General features: G+C 40.4%; 1 protein-coding gene across 28 annotated transcripts in view; it reads left to right on the top strand.

The window, feature by feature from the left end:
* The window catches only part of Dlg2 (discs large MAGUK scaffold protein 2), a 1,859,766-nt gene extending 1,846,937 nt beyond the window's left edge, over positions 1-12,829 (top strand). For all 28 annotated transcript variants that reach the window (XR_013043174.1, XM_076547134.1, XM_076547135.1 and 25 more), the window contains 4 exons: positions 1,009-1,181; positions 6,095-6,204; positions 10,706-10,797; positions 12,642-12,829. Coding sequence is in view for 27 of the 28 variants with exons in the window: in XM_076547134.1 (XP_076403249.1) it covers positions 1,009-1,181; positions 6,095-6,204; positions 10,706-10,797; positions 12,642-12,748 (482 nt within the window). In the remaining variant the exon portion in view is untranslated. The remainder of the gene's footprint in view (positions 1-1,008; positions 1,182-6,094; positions 6,205-10,705; positions 10,798-12,641) is intronic.
* The last annotated feature ends 2,623 nt before the right edge of the window (positions 12,830-15,452 follow it).

Consider the following 15,452-nt stretch of genomic DNA (forward strand, 5'->3'; position numbering starts at 1 on the left):
AATTATCTTAACTTTTGATCAATTTGAAGGTAATATTTAGAAAAAAACCTGACTCCAAGATTGGATGTATGTTAACTTTCTAAGTTGTATAGCTACATTGTTTTCTTTTTGTTACCTTAACAAAACATTAACATAAAATTGCTAGATTTGCTGACTTTTGGTCCCACTGAACTAGGATTCTCTTACTATATATAATTTTAAGTACCTAAACATATTCATAATTATATGCCCATTTTTCCTCCTAATTATTATGGCACATTTTCTTACATCTTTGATTTATGTCTTTATAACCTATTTTGTTCTGTTGTTGTAGTGCTATGTATTTTGAGGCAGTTGTTATTTGGGGACAGGATCTCACTATGCTAACCCTACTGGCCTGGAACTCATGACCTTTCTGCTGCTGAATCCTGGGTGCTAGAATTACATGTGTGCAGACTCACACTCAGGTGTGAGGCCGTATTGTTGAGAGTCTGGATTTTATTACCTTTATAGAATATTTTGTTTTCATAAAGCAATAACGTACTGACAGATCAGCTTGTGGTATTTGTAACTTGATTTTAAACTTCTGAAGGCTGGCCTCAAGCCAGCCTAGAGGAGCCTTCTAGGTATGGCTAGAGGTGTGGCTTTTTCTACCACCCAAAATGTCCAATTTTATATGACTACAGTATCTTCTAACACTAAGCAGCCTCTAGACTCTCCATTTAGAACCAGTAACAAGGCAGATAGGAAGGATAAATACAAATTTTCCTTCACATGTTTCTCATTTGTTATAATTACAGCTGTGCCTTATCTATTGTCTGATATCTGAAATAAGCCATTTCTTGTATCTTGTCCTATTCTATCATTGCTTATATGGGAAGGTAAGACTGGCACTCACTACTATGTCATGGCCCATCATACTACATATGACACATATCCATGTATCTGTGTTGAAGAAAATATCAGATGGAAAAGAAGTTTATAATTAAAAATGTATCTTACTTTTTCACTGTTTCCTCTTTTATAAAGACACTACGAGGCCAAAGCGTGACTACGAAGTCGACGGCAGAGACTATCACTTTGTCATTTCTAGAGAACAAATGGAGAAAGATATCCAAGAGCACAAATTTATAGAAGCTGGCCAGTACAACGACAATTTATATGGAACCAGTGTGCAGTCTGTGAGATTTGTAGCAGAAAGGGTACGTTTGGCAATCCTCTTACAACTCCCTAAAGAAGGTTCTCATAGTAAATTTTTTTGGTCATTGCTCTTTTCTGATAACAAATTAATATCCATGGAGAGAATTACCTTAAAGCAATATCACTGTATTCTGGCCGACTTGTAGACGAAGGGAAGAGAGGAGACCCATTGTCCCAGACAGGTCACAGCCTGTGGCTTATGGGGACTAGGTTTATTCTTGGCTCACTGTCTGACCCAGATTAACAAGACTGAATTTTTTTTTTATTTTATTTTATTTTATTTTTTTTTTTTTTTTGAGACAGGGTTTCTCTGTGTAGCTTTGCGCCTTTCCTGGAACTCACTTTGGAGACCAGGCTGGCCTCGAACTCACAGAAATCTGCCTGCCTATGCCTCCCGAGTGCTGGGATTAAAGGCATGTGCCACCACCACCCGGCAAAGACTGAATTTTTTTAAGGTAGCTTTGATACCCTTAGTTGCCTGGATAAGTTGAGTTTTTCTCTCCCTGAAAGCTTAACATTCTCCTGTGGAAGGGAGATTCATGGGAGGACAGTTCAGCCTGTTGCTGCCAAACTTTGACTTAGAAGAGGCATTGATGCTGAAATTCCCTTCTTGACAATATCAGGAGCATAGAAAAGAGGAAAATATTGAAGGGAGAATAGATAGGAAACCACTTCACTGTGGCTTTCAAATCTGCCCAGTAGATGATGGATCCTATCTCATATAAAGACGTGGATAATCCAAAGGAGGAAACCAGTTTTCTGTCTGACTCAGTGTGATTCCCTCCTTTTGATATTAATCCCCCTTTTGATATACTGATGAATTAAACAATTCCCCTCCACAGAGACCTAAAGTAACAGGTATATAGTTTCATTTTAAGGTGAGTGGGCTAAGAGAGAACTGGAAATCAGAAAGAAAGAGGAAAACCATGCAATCAAAGACCTGGGACAATAGCGTGAAACAAAAACAAAACATCTTGGCAACAGCATCTCCAAAGCCAGGGCGGGGGGGGGGGGGGGGGGGTCCTTGTTAAAGTTAAAAGGAGCTTCTCAGCAAACCCTTGTACTGTAGCTGCTCACAACTCCACTACAGGAAACTTCCATTTAGACAAATAGCCTGAAAGCTGTACAACAGCCTCGTTTTGGAAAAGGATTTCACGTTTTCCCCCAGAAGACCTCCAACATGCCAGGCCCAGGAGCCACTTAGAGAACAGAGCTACAGTCTGGAATGGACTCTCCTAGGGGTCAGAAAATCTTACATTCTCCTTTCTTGAAACCCCACATTCATTCTACTTTGCTGAGTTAGGGGTGGCTGGACTGTGAAGGCAGTTTAAGCCAGCAGAGTGTCTGTGACCTAAGCTCCTGAATAACCTGCACTGTAAGGGAGAGGTGTTGAGAGAGACAGGAAAGAGAATGATGCCCTATTAGGAGATGTGCTGTGTTGTGTGTGGCTTCATGATAGCGCCAGGACTGAAGGCAGGCACCGTGCGGTACTTGAAAATTTCTGACACGCTATCACACTGACCATAGGCAAACAAGGATAGGGACACCAAGAAGAAACTTTGCCTGGATATATTCGTGTCCCACTCATCCTCACTCCAGGGCAGGCACTAGACCCGAAACAGTAAGATAACAACAGAAGCCCCAGCTGTCACATCACCAAAGGACAACTCTGTCCTCAAGATGAACACTGGCTAACTCTGGCTAAGGTCCTGCTTCTGGGCAGACACCATCACTTAAGCAGAAGCAAAGAGTACCGTGATTCTTGCTACTGCCCCCAACAGTCACACGGCTACCCACCACTCCATCTTGTCAAGACTAGCAGTGAACAGCACAGAGGATGTTCTGTAGTGCTGCCATCCCCTCTTCCCATGCAAGACCTGGGGTCATACCATTGATTAGAGGAAAATGCTTTAGAACCTCATCACCACAATGGCCAGTGGTGTCCTGGATCGTTGATAGTAACAGCATCAACAGTGCCAGAGGAAACACCTATTGCTCACCAGGCAATAATGAAATACATAAAATAATTTTCAAACATTTCAAAAGACTGATAGCCTCAACAGCCAGTTAGATCAAATGGACAAAGATTATATGAACAGCAAGACGGTTTTTTAAAATACCCCAAACTAAAGAAATAAAATCAAACAAGAAGAATGGCAAGAGTATCAAAGATCTACAGAGCTGTTAAATGAACAAATATCTGAATTTCAAAAGCACAGGAGATGGGGAGAGAAAATTTCAGGGCACAGAAGAAAACTATGTACACATAAAAGAAGGGGTAGCTTATAGGGCCCTGAAATAAGTATAACCAAAATTCAATCTTTACCACAGGATATTGTACACAAGATACCAAAAGTAAAGCTAGGCATTGTTGGCTCACACTTGAATCTTAGTACTCGGGAGGCAGAGACAGGTGGATCTCTGTGAGTTCAAGTCTAGGCTGGTCTACAGGGCTAATTCTAGGACAGCCAAGGCTACACAAAGAAACCCTGCCTCAAAAACAAACAAACAAAAAATCTACAGTGTAAGAGGGAACACAGTGAGATAGATAGCCCAAGTCTAAAAGTTAAAAAATAAAATAAAATAAAAACCTACCTAGCAAGATTAGCCTTTAAAAATGAAGGAGAAATGGATACCCAGCAAGACCAGGAAACACTGAGGTATTCATGACCATTAGACTAGCCTCACAGAAGCTAAAAAAGAGAAAAACAAAACCTAAGAAAAGAAAAGACATCATCAGGTATGGTGATACATGTGTTAACCTCAGCATTCTAGAAATATTGAAAGTTCCAGGACAGCCTGGACTATAAAGTAAGACACTACATGGGGAGGAGCCAGCTAAGGAGACACAAAGAACATCTCAATAAAGGTACCAAAAATACTGAAAAAGATGCTTTCTTCAATAAAGGATACTGATTAAGCTGGGGATCTTTATGCACTTCCAGCTCTTGCAAAGAACCTGAGTCCAGTTCCCAGTACTGTGTCGAATAGTTCACATCCACCTGTAACTCAGCCCCAGTGGATCCCACACTTCTGACCTCTGCCAGCACCTACACTGATGTACACATACCCCTACACAGACACGCATGCATACACATAATTAAAAATAATAAATTGCTGGGCAGTGGTGGTGCACGCTTTTAATCCCAGCACTCGGAAGGCAGAGCCAGGCAGATCTCTGTGAGTTTGAAGCCAGCCTGATCTGCAGAGCAAGATCCAGGACAGGCACCAAAGTATGCAGAGAAACCCTGTTTCAAAAAAACCAATAATAATAATAATAAATCTTGAAACCTAAAACTAGATCTACCTGAACTATTTGTCCTAATTCTGGCTACAGATCCAAAAGAAGTAAAATCAGCATATCAAAGGGATTTTCCCAGGTCTATGGTGCTTGTGGCAATGTCAGTAATGGCTAAGGTGTCTATAGCAAATGAATAAAGAAAATCTAATGATGATTGATGATAGATGATGATGATGAAGATAGATGATTGATAGATAGATAGATAGATAGATAGATAGATAGATAGATAGATAGATAGATAGATAATCACAATGAAGTATTTTTCAGCCCTAAAGAATGGAAGCATATTATCGGCAGCAAAATGCATGGAATGAGGAATATTACACAAGTGAGATAAGCCAGTCACACAAAGACAAGTGCTACATATTCATTCTCTCTCATGTTAAAGAGTATTGACCTGAAAGGAGGAATTACTAAGGACAGAGAAAAAGGTGTGTGATTAGGAGAGGGTAGAAAGAATATACTATAAGCATTTATGGAAATACCATGCTGCACCCTATTAAGAGATATAATTGATGTCTTCACCAACGTATCAACATTAGGAAGTTTAATGTCTGATGACATACTAGAAGATATCTGGTTTCCCCTTCCCAACAGTTAAAACTCTGTCAAGCTTTATGGACCATTTCTAATCAGTAATCTGGAAAGCTGTGTCTATTTTCCTCTTTGAACATGTAACGTGGCCTGTGTTTACTGAAAAAATACTGGCTAGTACATAATGAAACAGCACTCACACTTTCCGTATACGCAATGCACTTCACAGAGAACAAACTTGGAATTTATTGCTTAAGTGATAAGGCATGAAGCATCTTGGTGTATTTCGCATAAGCGTTTGAGTGTTCACTGGACTCTTCATTTTGTACAGACAACATGAATTTTCCCTGTAACATTGATTTAGGACTGCTTCTATCTACATAAAAATACCTTTTTTCTTGTGTAAAGATCCCACAGCCTCAGAGTAATAAGGCCATTTCTCTCCAGGAGGTAGAATGTGAAGTGGCAAATGATTCTACTTTTCCAGAAATATGTTATGAAGTAGCTCCTGGCACTGAGCGTCCACAGCTCTGGAAGCCAAGTTAAATGAGGTGTGCTGTAAAGGAGTAGGCTTTTTATCTGCTAACAAACAAGTTTACAGATCCACTGCAGAGTCAGCATATAACCATATGTAACTGAAGGTAATGCTTCTGTGTCTGCCTTCCAACACATATGTATCACTACAGAGTACATACAAGAACCGAGCAAATGTATAGAACTGCTCGGAGCTCCTGTGATCACCATTTTTACAGGTTTAACATTGATTCAGGGTAAAATGATGAAAGCTCTGTTCCAACCAGTAAGTCTGCCCAAGCTCAAGAGCTGGGTTTTGGTCTTCCTACTGGCAAATTTTGCGTCATTGGTCAATATTGTTTAGTCTTCTCTCCTGTAAAATGCAGTCAGTAATGCCTACCTCAAAGACTTAGAATGACTCTTTGAAGTGAGTTTGTTTTGTTTTTCTAGTCTTTAGAAACCCAGCATTTCATACTTTTCTCTAAAAACAAGCTTTATTTTATTTCACTGGACACTGGCCATTTTTCTTGATATTTTTAACCTGGTATTTTCTTATCCTTCTTTCAGGGCAAACACTGTATACTTGATGTATCGGGAAATGCTATTAAGCGGTTACAAGTCGCGCAGCTCTATCCCATTGCTATCTTCATAAAGCCCAAGTCTCTGGAACCTCTGATGTAAGTAGAGGACCAAAGTCCTCATGCAGCTCCCTGCTCCAAATTACACAGCAATCAGCAGCAGTTTGTCACAGAGGCTTATGGGCAGGAAATGCCTGTGTTGATCATTAAGCATTTCCCCTTTTTAATATATGTATACTAAACTTTTTGAGTCAGTAATTCTTTATCATCTTACAAGGTGCTTTAACCTTTACATTTTCTATTTGTTGATAGCTTCATTTGGTCCAAGAATTTTTTGGGGGGTGGAGGGGGCAATTATTTGAGTTTCTGGTTTTGGTTTTTGCAGATGACAGGTGACCATTGTTTTTATATTGTCTCTTAACTTTGAGAACAGTTTCACAGGTAAATCTTTAAATGTGGACTTTTTGTTTTGTTTTGTTTTGTTTTGTTTTGTTTTGTTTTGTTTTGTTTTGTTTTGTTTTGTTTTGATAGAGGGCACAAAGAATACTTCCTAACTCTTTCCATTGACATTTTCCATCACCCTTAGTAGAATTCTGACTCTATGTTAAAACATACAGACCATGGTTATTAACAGCCTTTTCTGGCGCATGACTATGACTATAACTATCCTTTAATATACCCATCTCTACATCTGTACAAATATATCAGCATGGGAAATGCACGGTTCTGATTTTTTTTTCAAAGCATTTCCAAAGGTCTTGTAAAATACCTTTCTTCAAAGAACGATAAATAAACTAGGCAGATAATCATGATCTGACAGAACACCCCTCTAGGCAACCCTACATAGAACACCCCTCTAGGCAACCTAAGGTAACTGTGAAACTACTGTAGGGAATGGTAACAGAACAGAGAGGCCACAGCAGAGATGTGAAAAAGAGCCAGCTCTTTGTGCTGCCAATGATCCTTCATATAACCCCAGCACAAATTGCCTGAGCTCCCTAAGATTAGATGTTTACCTATAAAGTAGACATTAACATGTACCTTGTAGGAAGAGGGCTGAATATGAGAGGCTCATAGAGTCCTCGTCACAATAAGTACTCAGGAAATAGTAGTATTATTGCAAAAGATATGCAGTTACTTTTTATGGAGCATTAATTCAATCTTATCATTATCAAACACATAAGTAGATTCCAGAAAATTGCCAGATGACATCAGTTACAAGAGCCTAGTTCAAATGCTGCTTCCAGGCAGGCCTCAGGAGAATCTTGTTGGACTGAACCATACAGAACACCCTGGAAAATAATGCTTATGGAAAGATTATAAATATAGAAGGTATTTATTCCCAAAGATGAAAGCTATTGTTTTCTGAGGGTAGCAGCTACCTGTCTGGTCTCCTCTGAGGATAAAGCTGCAAATTGAGCCACAGCAGTTGGAATGGCAGCTGAGAAAATTAACATAACCTAAAATGCATAGTTGATCTCTGGGGAAATCACCAGAGTTTTATCCTAAAAGAAGAGTATATCCCCAGAAGTAAAGGTAAACAAAGTTTTTTGCCAAGATAAGTAAATAAAATTAGGAGGCCAACGGGAAAACATTAACCACAATTACCACATAGAAAACTGTGTATTCATGATAAAAGAGTGCTCCTGTTATTACTCTGACAGCACATGTTAAACTTCTCCTGTGTTGGGTATTACATAAACTTAGCTAATGACCACAAATGTCATTATGTAAAAGTGATTTATAAACTGTAGACAGCCACACAAAGCTATGCAACATTAACATTAAGAGGAGAAAAGTAGTGCTCACCTCCTGGGAACAGCATCGTAAAAGCTCATTTCAGAAATAGAAATTATTCCACATCATAAACACACAGCAGGACTGATGACCACCCAGGGAAGTAAAGCCTAAGGGGCCAAGAGCCGCGGCACATTTAGTCCAGTGTGACTCTGGGAGACAGCCCATCTGGTACTCAGTGGAAGATCTACTCCTTCCATAACTACCAGATGACTTATTTAGTTTCTGCCTTGGGGCCCTGTCACAGGCACTTATCACCAAGGAAAATTAAGCATGCCAAAGGCTAGATGCCACAATGAGGACAGTGTCTTTGGCATAATTTGCTGCGACCATATTCATGGCTCTCCACTGCAGTTAATGGCACTCAGCCCTGTGCAATCTCATTACTAAAGAAAGGCTGGCTGTTTAAGGTTCACTCTCTCCTGGAGCTTTTACCTCAGGAGCAATGCTGTCCGGAATTGCCCATTCCCCGGGAAGGGGCAAAGCTCGGTCAGCCGGAACACAAGCATGGCAGCTGTCACAATGAGACAGGGACACGCCATCAAACACATTACTTCTCACTCGCATCATTCACAGAGCTTATTAGCAAGCACACAGCTGCCTTTTCAGAGGAACATAAATTCAAGGGCATGTATGAAAGAGATGTTTTCCTAATGTGCTGACTCCTGACTTCTGTACCTGCCCCATAGCAAAGAGAAGCTTGCCTGTGCCCATGTAGCCTACCACCACTAATGGTCTTTTATGGCTTTAGACTCATGATGCATTGTGTTTACCCCCTACTTGTATCTATGCATAAATATGTTTACTTGCCTCACTTATCATTTATTCCTTCACTCACTCGTTCAACAAGTATTGAGTCAACCTAATGAATAAGCCACAGGTTCCTCCCTCAAAGAACTTGAAGCTTAGGCATGAACTCTGAGGAACAGATTGAGAGTATTTATAGCAACAACGGTTCAGGAAATACCTACTTTGGACTTCAGCTCCCAGTGGCATCCAAACCCATGTCCAACCTCTGTCTTCACATAACCATGTTTCAGAGGATACCAAGCTTTGGTATAACATGACATCTGCCAGACTATGGTTGCAAGAAGCAGCTCAAGTTCTCACTCTAGAACTCCTGGTTACTTTACAGACAACCTTAGGGGTGTCCCCTCACTACTTCAAGCTCCTTGCAATAGAAAAGGGATTGACTAAGCCCAAGCATTCCAACCCTGGGTCGCTGGCCCCTAAGTGGCATGCAAGGCCCAGATGCTTTCAAAAATGTACCTAAGCAGCCAATCAAAATGTCTATTCATTTGGTTGAACCTTTACTTTCAATGCCTAGAGACCCTGAGAAGATAACACTAATACTGGTTAGGAATTAATAAATTCATTGTAGAGAGAACTAGAAAAATATCCTTTCTTCTCCTAACTTCTTTGTCCTTAAAACTAGGTAGCACTTAAGTTATCATGTGTTCAAATAACATCTACATAGTTAATGATAAATCAAAGACATAGAAAAAGGCTTAATAATTCCTTTATAGTCATATCTGAAAAAAATCAAGCAGGCATCAGAGTTTCTTTTTTGGTGTTGCCTTTTAAATATATTATAATTTATAAATAGTAATCGTATGTGTTGATGGGATATGGTATAATAGTTTGATTCATAAATGCAAAATGTAATGGTCAAGTCAGACTCCTCAAGCATTTATCACTTGAGTCTATACTTGAGATCATTCCAAATCCCTATTAGCTGCTTTGAAATAGTCAATTAATCTCTGTCAATAAACATTAGAGACTTTCCATCTGTCTGACTGTACCCTACACTTACTATGTTAGAGATCCTTCTATACAAAGCTCCTCCATCCATACCAAAGCTCCTCCAACCTAGCTCACCATTTGCCTAGATTGCTTGATTACAGTATTATTTGAAAATATTGTGGCCCCAGCACTTCTCAGTTATTCTGTGGCTACTGAAGTGTCCACCTTCAGCAGACACTTCTGCTGTCATCTGGTCATAAGAATAGGAAGCTTAGAGTTCTAGTCACTACAGGCATGCCTCAACATTGGTAGAAGTTGAGTAATTAAAGCTGTCGAATACCTCAAGGGTCTGCTTTACTCCAGAAGCTCTATGTGTTTTTGCTCACCAGATTTGCATGGAGGGTAAAGAGCAGACCTCCAGAGGGATGAAGGCAAGAAACTAAACCTTTTGTAAGGTTAGGACCTGAGAACAAGCAAATCTAGTTCTCTCGGGTGTAGCGCTGTCTAACAAACCCAGGTGCAAAGAGAAACTATTCTCTTTCCTCCCTCTGCCGCTTCTGGAAAACTGTCTTTAATTCTGGGTCTTACATATATTTTAGAGATGTGGAAATTTACTCAAAGTTAGACAAAGGAAGTTTAGGTTCAGAAATACATCAAAGAAGTAGTTGAAGGACAGTCTGTTCTGATGAAGCGGAACCTCCAGCGACACACAAGCACTTCATGTAAATACTCTAAGGCCTGCCTGAGAGGAAGTTTAGTCTCACTTTAGGGACTACAGGGACCAAACAGACCAAACCAGGGACTACAGATCACAAAGAGGCAGGTTCAGCTTCAATCCAATATTGCACGTGATGCCTGTCCTCCAAGAGAGTGAATGCCCTGGCAAAGAGCCCTCATCAGCTAAAATGATTCCACCAATAATGAGTCCTCAATGGAGCCTCAACAACTGCTAAGATTAAACTATGCCTCCTAAGGGGTTCTTTTTTTGCTGTGCATTTTAAAATTTGTGGGATTTGGTATAGTCTCTTTGTGTCCTAACATCAAACCCTCGTTCTCTCAGGGAGATGAATAAGCGTCTAACAGAGGAGCAAGCCAAGAAAACCTACGACCGGGCAATTAAGCTAGAACAAGAATTTGGAGAATATTTTACAGGTAAGTTTCCTTGGCCCTGGTACTATAAGACAAGAAGATAAATTGCCTGCTGCTGTACTTAGAATGGGTTCCATGCTGCTAAATCTAGGCCCCCAAACCTTCCAGTTGAGATTGCCTAGTAATTTTTTTAATGGTGTCTGCCTTGCCCATTTGGTTTTGGGCTCTGGATTCTCTCTTCTCTGAGTTAGCTCTTAGCTCACTCCCAGTTCTCCACTGGCCCTAAACCACTAATGGCAGATGTCCCTGAGCTATCTCCTGCTATTAAGGAAATCCTACGCATGATACCTCATGAAACTATCTCCCTGATAGATTCAGAAAACTTGAAAAGCTCAACATGGGCAGCAGTCTCTACCTTGAAGACCTCTAGGCCTATCTCCTCAGTCAGCAACATGAGAAGAACACACTTGGAGATGTTTCCATTAATGCCATTTCAAGTCCACTAATAGACTTTGATATTTTTAAATACGTCTTTGGCAACATGCTGTTTTGGGGGACAGAATATAAATTTCTTGTGTATGTCCTGAATTCTCTCTGCTTCCCTGTACTCATGAAACACTGATTAAACCCAGAGAGAAACCAGCTTTGGTGGAATTTATCTTGCAGCTGATTCTCAATGGTTTATAAACAAGATACTGAGTCTGAGACATAGCTCAGTAGTAGAGTGTTTAACTGACTTGTACAAGGCTCCAAGTTTGACCCGTCCAAATATAACACCCTCCAAAATAACATGAAATCTAACAACTTCCTTTATGAATAACTGACATGAAATGAAATGGATTTTGTTGCGGTTGTTTTGAATCATGTTCAGAATACCAAAGGGGCTAATAGCAAGGTGGTATGCAACAATTTTTCCTAAAGTTAATGTTAAGGTATCTCTCAGTAATGTGAGTGATACATCAGTCTAAAAGAGCATCCAGGTGGGAAAAATCAAAAGGCTGCAGAAATGGCTCAGCAGTTAAGAACACTTACTGCTCTTCCAGAGGACCCAAGTTCAGTTCCCAGGTGGGAAAATTAAGTCAAAATAACAACTATTTGACTCATAGTTTGCACTTGTGGGTAGATTACCACTCATATGATCTGAAGATTGTTTCTGAATCACAAAGATGTACACCTTATTTCATAATAGCTTGTCTTGAAGCCTTGGTGGCAGATGGATAGTGCTGATGTTTTGGAGACCTAACTCCAACATAGTATTTATTCAAAAGAAACAACAAAATGTGCTTAGATCTATGCTGGGAACTGAGCATTTTCGTAATTTACAGTTTAGCGATTTATGTTTCCTCTTATTTATGTTCCTTATCGGGTATTCACAGTATAAATAGTTCTGTGAGGTAAAAATCTTAATTTACCAAATAACAGTGTTTCTCAGTAGAAGTTTTGGAATTGAAAAGGTTAACTTAACTTTTCCTTCATAACTCTTATTATCTCCATGTCTACAAGCCCTGAGTTTCTGCCTGAACTAGAGTGAAGGATAGACCCTCTATAGCCAAACAGGGAACTGTCAGTCTCAAACTGTGGTGTGTTCTGCTCCAGCGCCTGGCTCAGAGTAGGCATCCATGCAACGAACAAGTGATTGATTGCCAGAACTGGGAACACAGAAAGTACTAAGCTGGGGACACATTGATTCCTGACCTAGGGCATGGAGAGAATGCTCCTTTTAAGCATCACTGACATGACTGCACTTGTGTGACCATTCTTTCTTACTTCTCTTACTCACTGGAAGGGGACATTAAGCTTCCTGATGAGTTATCTGTCACTGATTTGAGCTTCTGTTGGGTGAGAGATCATTGTCCTTCCCCCAAGGGAATGCCTCCTAATTCTGGGTGTTTTTGTCTTTGTAACAGCTATTGTTCAAGGAGACACCTTAGAAGATATATATAACCAATGCAAGCTTGTTATTGAAGAGCAGTCTGGGCCTTTCATCTGGATTCCCTCAAAGGAAAAGTTATAAATTAGCTACTGCACCTCTGACAACGACAGAAGAGCATTTAGAAGAACAAAATATATATAATATAATACTTGGAGGCTTTTATGTTTTTGTTGCATTTATGTTTTTGCAGTCAATGTGAATCCTTATGAATGTACAACACAAACTGTGTGAAGCCATGAGGAGACAGAGGGGCCAAAGGGTGGGACGGAAGAGACATTGCAGTATGCAGGAAGGCTTTGGTTTGCTCAAAGTACCAGGTGTAGGGATGAACCTCTGAAGAGCTCTCTGCCCTAGAGATGGGCAGCCTTCTCACCCCAGCAGATGTCCAGAGCTGCGTTAGCTGCTGAGCTCTCTGTGTTTTTTGCTTTAAGAAAAGTTGCCAGCACTCAAACCTCACCAACCTTCCCCTTCCCCACCTCTGTAATTGGTACACTTGGAATTTTATAACTATGCACATCCTTTGATTTCTTAACAAGCAAAGGAAATAAGGAAACCAGAAAAGAGTCACTTTGGAGACGACATACTATCAGGGGAGGATGATCGCTTAGCTTCCTTGGCTGGCATGTGCAAAGATAAGTGTGCCGTAAAATTGATGACTTGTGTGGAGGACTAACCTTACTGAGGAGGGGATTCCACCTGGACTAGCTTTATGATTGTCGATTGTCTATTTTCCCATTTATAAACTGAAAGAAGGCACTAAAGATGAGAATAATTTATACAATAAAATATATTAAATGTATAGAAATGAATTTCTATAGGTTAAAAGTTTTGTGAACTATTTTGTAAAGACTAAAATACCATTGAAAGACTAAATGTACGCACTCTCAGCAGACGATCAAATTCAAGAATCTGAGGTTGCACTCCCTTTTGTTGCCGATGATCCATTCAGAACATCTGAGTTCCCTCCAGGTCTGACAAAGACTTCCCCCTCACTCACCTCCCTCCTCGCCCATGCGCACTAGCACACTAGCGATACACTCTTATGGAACACATATCTTAATAAGTTACCTTCATGGATATTTTTGAAAGAGACTTTTTGTTACTTTTTTTTTTAAAGCCGATTGCTGTTCAGAGACAAACTCATGCAATTCATCAAAAGGGAACGATTGCTTTCCTCCAGTTTAATAGCCTGAGCCAACCATGGAGATAGACAAATTCAACTTTGTTCCTAGTCACTTGCATACAGTTCAAGAACCATTCAGTATTCTGGCAAACCATAAGTCATTAGGATTATCTTTTCTTTGCTTCACAGAGCAACTGAGTGTTTTATAACAGCCCAGGTTGGCATTACAGGGGGAGATCTGTCCTAAGATGCACTATTTCTCTGAGGAAGAGAAAAAAGAGAAGTTATCTAGTTGGGAGTGGTGAGGGATGCGCTTTTCTTGGTTCAGAATATAGGGTAAAGAGAACCACAAAGCAAGGATGATTATGACTTTGAGCTCAACCAATTGAACTGCCTTCCTTAGGGCTGCACCTGGACCAAGTTCATTTTTCTAACAATTATAATAATGATTATTTATTATTCGGGAGGGGGGAACCCTCCCGAAGCCTATACGCTGAAACATAAGAGTTAGCTTCCCACTTTAGCGCTGATGGTGACGTCAGCACTGGTTCTGCCCAAGGTGTTCAGAGAGAGACTTTTTAGTGTTATTAATAACTACTCATATCTGGGTTCTATGCATGCCCAGACTAAGCCCCATCGCCTTATTTCTGGGGTACATCAAGACCTGGCAGGGATTCTGCCACACTGTGCAGCCAACCAGCATGTAAGCTGGAGTACAAGAACAAAAGACAGAACCATCAGAGTGATGGGGCTTCTCAGTTAGAACATCGGGGCTTAAAACCGAGAGTCTCTTTCCAAAATCAAGGGTCTTCATACCATCGTCTGCCTAGCTGCAGTCACCAAAACAAACATTAAAATGCGAAAGTATGCATCTACCTATAGTTCTGAGGCTGCCTTTGCCAATGAAAGGGGTAGTAAGCAGCCATACATTTTCCCCCCTCATATGAAAATTCAGTTTTCCAGAGATAGCCTTAGAGGGCTCAAAACATTAAAAGACGTGTCCATGTCTGCAACTCACCAGTTTCAGGTCAAGGCCAACTTCCATCAATATTGCTCTCAGAAGTTTTCTGCCACTAGAATGCCATTCCTGATCCCAGCTCTCTTTATAGGCCGCCATGATAACTTCTTTGGTTTCTCCACTGAGCATGCAACCATTTACCTTAGAGGACTGTCATTAATGAGTAGATGTTTTCTCCAGTTGTGTGATGTGCTTTCCATTGGATAGTATTGCTGTGGCTGAGTACAATCAAATTGAACCACAAACCATTGGTTTTGTAGTAATATAATTATTTATTTTCCCAGTGTAGATGCTTCCAGATTAGCATTAGCACTGATTTTTTATGTAGATTTATATAAATATATATACATATATATTTGCTTGAAGAATCACCAAGCACATTGGTGAGAGGGTCTTTTCCTGTAGAAGTCACACATCCATCCTGTTGTGTCGTCTTGCACCTCCCAATGTTGAGGTCTCTATGGCTCCAAAGAACTGGTGTATTTTGCAGCAAATCTGACGACATATTTAGAAATGGCATGAAAGTCACCCAGATCACATCTGGTGCAAATGCACCTGGAGCCTTGGGCCAGACTGGTGCTAACACTGCAAACTTTGTCCGGAGCTCTCTCCAATCTGAAGGCTCGCAGGGGGCACAGTGTCAC

The sequence above is a fragment of the Peromyscus maniculatus genome, chromosome 1, assembly GCF_049852395.1.
Source record: "Peromyscus maniculatus bairdii isolate BWxNUB_F1_BW_parent chromosome 1, HU_Pman_BW_mat_3.1, whole genome shotgun sequence".
NCBI classification, from domain to species: Eukaryota; Metazoa; Chordata; class Mammalia; order Rodentia; family Cricetidae; genus Peromyscus; species Peromyscus maniculatus.